Source organism: Salvelinus alpinus, chromosome 5 (assembly GCF_045679555.1).
Source record: "Salvelinus alpinus chromosome 5, SLU_Salpinus.1, whole genome shotgun sequence".
NCBI lineage: Eukaryota > Metazoa > Chordata > Actinopteri > Salmoniformes > Salmonidae > Salvelinus > Salvelinus alpinus.
Genome location: NC_092090.1, coordinates 18,631,508 through 18,637,507, shown reverse-complemented (window position 1 = coordinate 18,637,507; position 6,000 = coordinate 18,631,508). Strand labels below are relative to the sequence as shown.

The 6,000-nt window shown below is 48.9% G+C and overlaps 1 protein-coding gene across 5 annotated transcripts in view; it reads left to right on the top strand.

Annotated features, from left to right (window-relative positions):
* lrrk1 (leucine-rich repeat kinase 1) overlaps nt 1-6,000 on the top strand; it is a 146,219-nt gene that overhangs the window by 117,452 nt on the left and 22,767 nt on the right. For all 5 annotated transcript variants that reach the window (XM_071400831.1, XM_071400830.1, XM_071400833.1 and 2 more), the window contains 2 exons: nt 1,276-1,470; nt 4,529-4,680. In XM_071400831.1, coding sequence (XP_071256932.1) covers nt 1,276-1,470; nt 4,529-4,680 — 347 coding nt within the window. The remainder of the gene's footprint in view (nt 1-1,275; nt 1,471-4,528; nt 4,681-6,000) is intronic.

Sequence of the window (6,000 nt, the reverse complement as noted above, 5' to 3'; positions counted from 1 at the left end):
GCTACCGTAACGCTAACAGAGCGTGGAAACTCACCACTCCGGTGCATTTTGGCCCCATCTGTCTGCGCTGCGTTGAATAAACCCTGGGAAGAAAGCCACAGTGGGCTGTTCATCTCAAGCTCATGGCCATTCATAGAAAGGAATTCAACTTGGACTATTTCCTGGACTGAAAATATGCTGTTTTGAGTTCCATCACCAAGCTGAATGGCCTTCATAGATAACATTAGAGTCTGACTATTACAATGGGATGACGTGTGTGTGTGTGTGTGTGTGTGTGTGTGTGTGTGTGTGTGTGTGTGTGTGTGTGTGTGTGTGTGTGTGTGTGTGTGTGTGTGTGTGTGTGTGTGTGTGTGTGTGTGTGTGTGTGTGTGTGTGTGTGTGTGTGTGTGTGTGTGTGTGCATTTCAATTCAATTGAAGAAGCTTTATTGGCATGGAAACGTACATTGCCAAAGCAATTCGATCAATATAGATATATATGTACACTGACTGTACAAACCATTAAGAACACCTTCCTAATATTGAGTTGCACCCCCTTTGTGCTCAGAACAGCCTCAATTCGTCGGAGCATGGACTACAAGGTGTCGAAAGCGTTCCACAGGGATGCTGGTCATTGTTGACTCCAATGCTTCCCACAGGTGTGTCACGTTGGCTGGATGTTTTTTGGATAGTGGACCATTCTTGATACACAAGGAAACTGTTGAGCATGACACAAACTGGTGTGCCTGGCATCTACTACCATACCCTGTTCAAATGCACTTAGATGTTTTGTCTTGCCCATTCACCCTCTGAATGGCACACATACACAATCCATGTCTCAATTGTCTCAAGGCTTAAAAATCCTTCTTTAACCTGTCTCCTCCTCCCCATCTACACTGATTTAAAGTGTACAGTGTACAAAACATCAATAAGGGATCATAGCTTTCACCTCGATTCACCTGGTCAGTCTATGTCATGGAAAGAGCAGGTATTCTTAATGTTTTGTACACTGTGTAGATAACATATTAAATCAATCTCCCATTCTCTCTCTCTCTCTCTCCCATTCTCTCTCTCTCTCTCTCTCTCTCTCTCTCTCTCTCTCTCTCTCTCTCTCTCTCTCTCTCTCTCTCTCTCTCTCTCTCTCTCTCTCTCTCTCTCTCTCTCTCTCTCTCTCTCTCTCTCTCTCTCTCTCTCTCTCTCTCTCTCTCTCTCTCTCTCTCTCTCTCTCTCTCTCTCTCTCTCTCTCTCTCTCTCTCTCTCTCTCTCTCTCTCTCTCTCTCTCTCTCTCACCCACCCAGGTGGATATGTTCTCGTATGGGATGGTTGTGTATGAGTTGCTGTCAGGTTGTAGGCCTGCGTTGGGCCAACACCAGCTCCAGATAGCTAAGAAGCTGTCTAAAGGGATCCGTCCCACCCTGGGAAACCCAGAGGAAGTCCAGTTCCACTGTCTGCATGGCCTGATGATCGAGTGCTGGGACACTAAGCCTGAGAAGGTGAGGGGCTGTGGGCTGGGACACTAAGCCTGAGAAGGTGAGGGGCTGTGAGCTGGGACACTAAGCCTGAGAAGGTGAGGGGCTGTGGGCTGGGACACTAAGCCTGAGAAGGTGAGGGGCTGTGAGCTGGGACACTAAGCCTGAGAAGGTGAGGGGCTGTGAGCTGGGACACTAAGCCTGAGAAGGTGAGGGGCTGTGGGCTGGGACACTAAGCCTGAGAAGGTGAGGGGCTGTGGGCTGGGACACTAAGCCTGAGAAGGTGAGGGGCTGAGGGCTGGGACACTAAGCCTGAGAAGGTGAGGGGCTGTGGGCTGGGACACTAAGCCTGAGAAGGTGAGGGGCTGTGGGCTGGGACACTAAGCCTGAGAAGGTGAAGGGATGTGGGCTGGGACACTAAGCCTGAGAAGGTGAGGGGCTGTGGGCTGGGACACTAAGCCTGAGAAGGTGAGGGGCTGTGGGCTGGGACACTAAGCCTGAGAAGGTGAGGGGCTGTGGGCTGGGACACTAAGCCTGAGAAGGTGAGGGGCTGTGGGCTGGGACACTAAGCCTGAGAAGGTGAGGGGCTGTGGGCTGGGACACTAAGCCTGAGAAGGTGAGGGGCTGTGGGCTGGGACACTAAGCCTGAGAAGGTGAGGGGCTGTGGGCTGGGACACTAAGCCTGAGAAGGTGAGGGGCTGTGGGCTGGGACACTAAGCCTGAGAAGGTGAGGGGCTGTGAGCTGGGACACTAAGCCTGAGAAGGTGAAGGGATGTGGGTTGGGACACTAAGCCTGAGAAGGTGAGGGGCTGTGGGCTGGGACACTAAGCCTGAGAAGGTGAGGGGCTGTGGGCTGGGACACTAAGCCTGAGAAGGTGAGGGGCTGTGGGCTGGGACACTAAGCCTGAGAAGGTGAGGGGCTGTGAGCTGGGACACTAAGCCTGAGAAGGTGAGGGGCTGAGGGCTGGGACACTAAGCCTGAGAAGGTGAGGGGCTGTGGGCTGGGACACTAAGCCTGAGAAGGTGAGGGGCTGTGGGCTGGGACACTAAGCCTGAGAAGGTGAGGGGCTGAGGGCTGGGACACTAAGCCTGAGAAGGTGAGGGGCTGTGAGCTGGGACACTAAGTCTGAGAAGGTGAGGGGCTGTGGGCTGGGACACTAAGCCTGAGAAGGTGAGGGGCTGTGGGCTGGGACACTAAGCCTGAGAAGGTGAGGGGCTGAGGGCTGGGACACTAAGCCTGAGAAGGTGAGGGGCTGTGAGCTGGGACACTAAGTCTGAGAAGGTGAGGGGCTGTGGGCTGGGACACTAATACACTTTTCACACTAGTGAGCCAAGCTGTGCTGGCTTGGATATGCTGTTTTTAAATAGGAAAGTGTGATGACTAATCCGCACCACTATAATGCTGTCATGCTATCTTTCATACATCTAGATGTGTATTAACAACTGATATTATAAGGCTGTGTGGCTTACAGCAGGGATCATCAACTAGATTCAACCGTGGGACGATTTTGTTTCTTAAGTGGATAGTCAGGGGGCCGGAAACATAACTACAAATAATTTGTAGACTTCAAATTGACCACAAGAAGCCCAAACAGATATAATGTTTGACTAAAACGTAATAATTTCAAACCTTTTCTTACATTTGTGTACAATCACATATACAATACATGACCAAAAGCATGTGGACACCTGCTCGTTGAAAATCTCATTCCAGAATCATCGGCATTAATATGGAGTTGGTCCCCCCTTTGCTGCTATAACAGCCTCCACTCTTCTGGGAAGGCTTTCCACTAGATGTTGGAACATTGCTGCGGGGACTTGCTTCCATTCAGCCACAAGAGCATTAGTGACGACAGGCACTGATGTTGGGGGATTAGGCCTGGCTTGAAGTCGGCGTTCCAATTCATCCAAAGGTGTTGATGGGGTTGAGGTCAGGGCTCTGTGCAGGCCAGTCAAGTTCTTCCACACCGATCTCGAAAAACCATTTCTGTATGGACCTTGCTTTGTGCACAGGGGCATTGTCATACTGTTGCCACAAAGTTGTAAACACAGAATCATCTAGAATGTCATTGTATGCTGTAGCGTTAAGATTTCCTTTCACTGGAACTAAGGGGCCTAGCCTGAACCATGGAAAAACAGCCCCAGACCATTATTCCTCCTCCACCAAACTTTACAGTTGGCACTATGCATTCGGGCAGATAGCGTTCTCCAGTTCTCCCTGGGTTTGGCAGATAGCATCTGCCAAACCCAGTTTCGTCCGTCGGACTGCCAGATGGTGACGCGTGATTCATCACTCCGAAGAACGCGTTTCCACTGCTCCAGAGTCCAATGGCGATGAGCTTTACACCACTCCAGCCAACGCTTGTTATGGTGATCTTAGACTTGTGTGCGGCTGCTCGGCCTTGGAAACCCATTTCATGAAGCTCCCAACGAACAGCTATTGTGCTGATGCTGCTTCCAGAGGCAGTTTGGAACTCGGTAGTGAGCGTTGCAACCGCGGACAGACTATTTTTACGTGCTACACGCTTCAGCACTCGACGGTATCGTTCTGTGAGCTTGTGTGGCCTACCACTTCACGGCTGAGCCGTTGTTGCTCCTAGACGTTTCCATTTCACAATAACAGCACTTACATTTTCCCGGGGCAGCTCTAGCAAGGCAGAAATTTGACGAACTGACTTGTTGGAAAGGTGGTATCGTAAGACGGTGCCACATTGAAAGTCACTGTGCTCTTCAGTAAGGCCGTTCTACTGCCAATGTTTGTCTATGGAGATTGCATGGCTGTGTGCTCGATTTTATACACCTGTCAGTAATGGGTGTGGCTGAAATAGCCGAATCCTCTAATTTGAAGGGGTGTCCACATACATTTTTATATATAGTATAGTATATCTCTCTATTATGCATGGGAATACTGATTTACATTTTCAAAATGTAAATCACTTGGGGCTAATTTGCTGGTGTTTTTATAGTCTTTTATGTCCAACATTCTTTTTGCTCAGATAAAATCACCAATCCACTGGCCACCAATTGGGGAACCCTGGCTTACAGTATGACATAGTGACTGTGTGTCTCTCTCTTGATCCAGAGGCCCCTGGCCGTGCAGTGTGTGAGGCAGATGCAGGAGCCCAGCTTCCCATGTCTGAGGTACCTGTTGGCCTGTGACACACACTCCCAGCTCTTCCTGTCCCACTTGCAGGGACACAGCGCTGTCTTCTGGGACGGGGACAAGGACGACAGGTTGGTTTCTCTTTGTGTTGATTTCAGAGGTTTTCCTGGCCCAAACTGTCTCAGTGTAGATTTCCTGAGGATCTGAGGGTGTATTTAAACTGTTTATGCTTGGACTGTCTCATAAAGAGCAGTGGAGGCAGAACACACACACACACATACATACTCTGCACATACCTCTCTGAGAGTAACACACACACACTCCTGTCCTGTAATAAAGCTCCCAGGTGGAAAGTAATTGCTTTAGTGTTGCTCTCCCCCTGTGTGTGACTGTGTGTGTTTAGGGACTGGGAGATAATCTCACTAAGATAAAGGCAGCTTTCATCGCTCCATACAGGTGCTGCTAATGACTGCTATTGCCTGCAGCTGTCCTGCTGTTAACCCCATAGAGATCCTTTGTAATTCTAATACCCCCTCATAGAGGTATTGCGCCAGGGCTTCCAGCATGGGAACCGACCATGAGAATGACATGATAATTGTCAGCAGGTACTACTCCGCCAGGGGAAGAAGGAGAAAGATTGATTACTGTCCTAACTCTGTGTCAGGGTAACACGGTTAAATGGTGTGTATTGTCTCGGTATGACTTGTTGGACTACTGTGTGTGTGTGTGTGTGTGTGTGTGTGTGTGTGTGTGTGTGTGTGTGTGTGTGTGTGTGTGTGTGTGTGTGTGTTCTAGAAACTCTGCGATAGTGAATGTGTGTTGTCTTATAGGAACTACAGTGTGGTAGTGAATGTGTGTTGTCCTATAGGAACTACAGTGTGGTAGTGAATGTGTGTTGTCCTATAGGAACTACAGTGTGGTAGTGAATGTGTGTTGTCTTATAGGAACTACAGTGAGGTAGTGAATGTGTGTTGTCTTATAGGAACTACAGTGTGGTAGTGAATGTGTGTTGTCCTATAGGAACTACAGTGTGGTAGTGAATGTGTGTTGTCCTATAGGAACTACAGTGTGGTAGTGAATGTGTGTTGTCCTATAGGAACTACAGTGTGGTAGTGAATGTGTGTTGTCCTATAGGAACTACAGTGTGGTAGTGAATGTGTGTTGTCTTATAGGAACTACAGTGTGGTAGTGAATGTGTTGTCCTATAGGAACTACAGTGTGGTAGTGAATGTGTGTTGTCTTATAGGAACTACAGTGTGGTAGTGAATGTGTGTTGTCCTATAGGAACTACAGTGTGGTAGTGAATGTGTGTTGTCCTATAGGAACTACAGTGTGGTAGTGAATGTGTGTTGTCCTATAGGAACTACAGTGTGGTAGTGAATGTGTGTTGTCCTATAGGAACTACAGTGTGGTAGTGAATGTGTGTTGTCCTGTAGGAACTACAGTGTGAT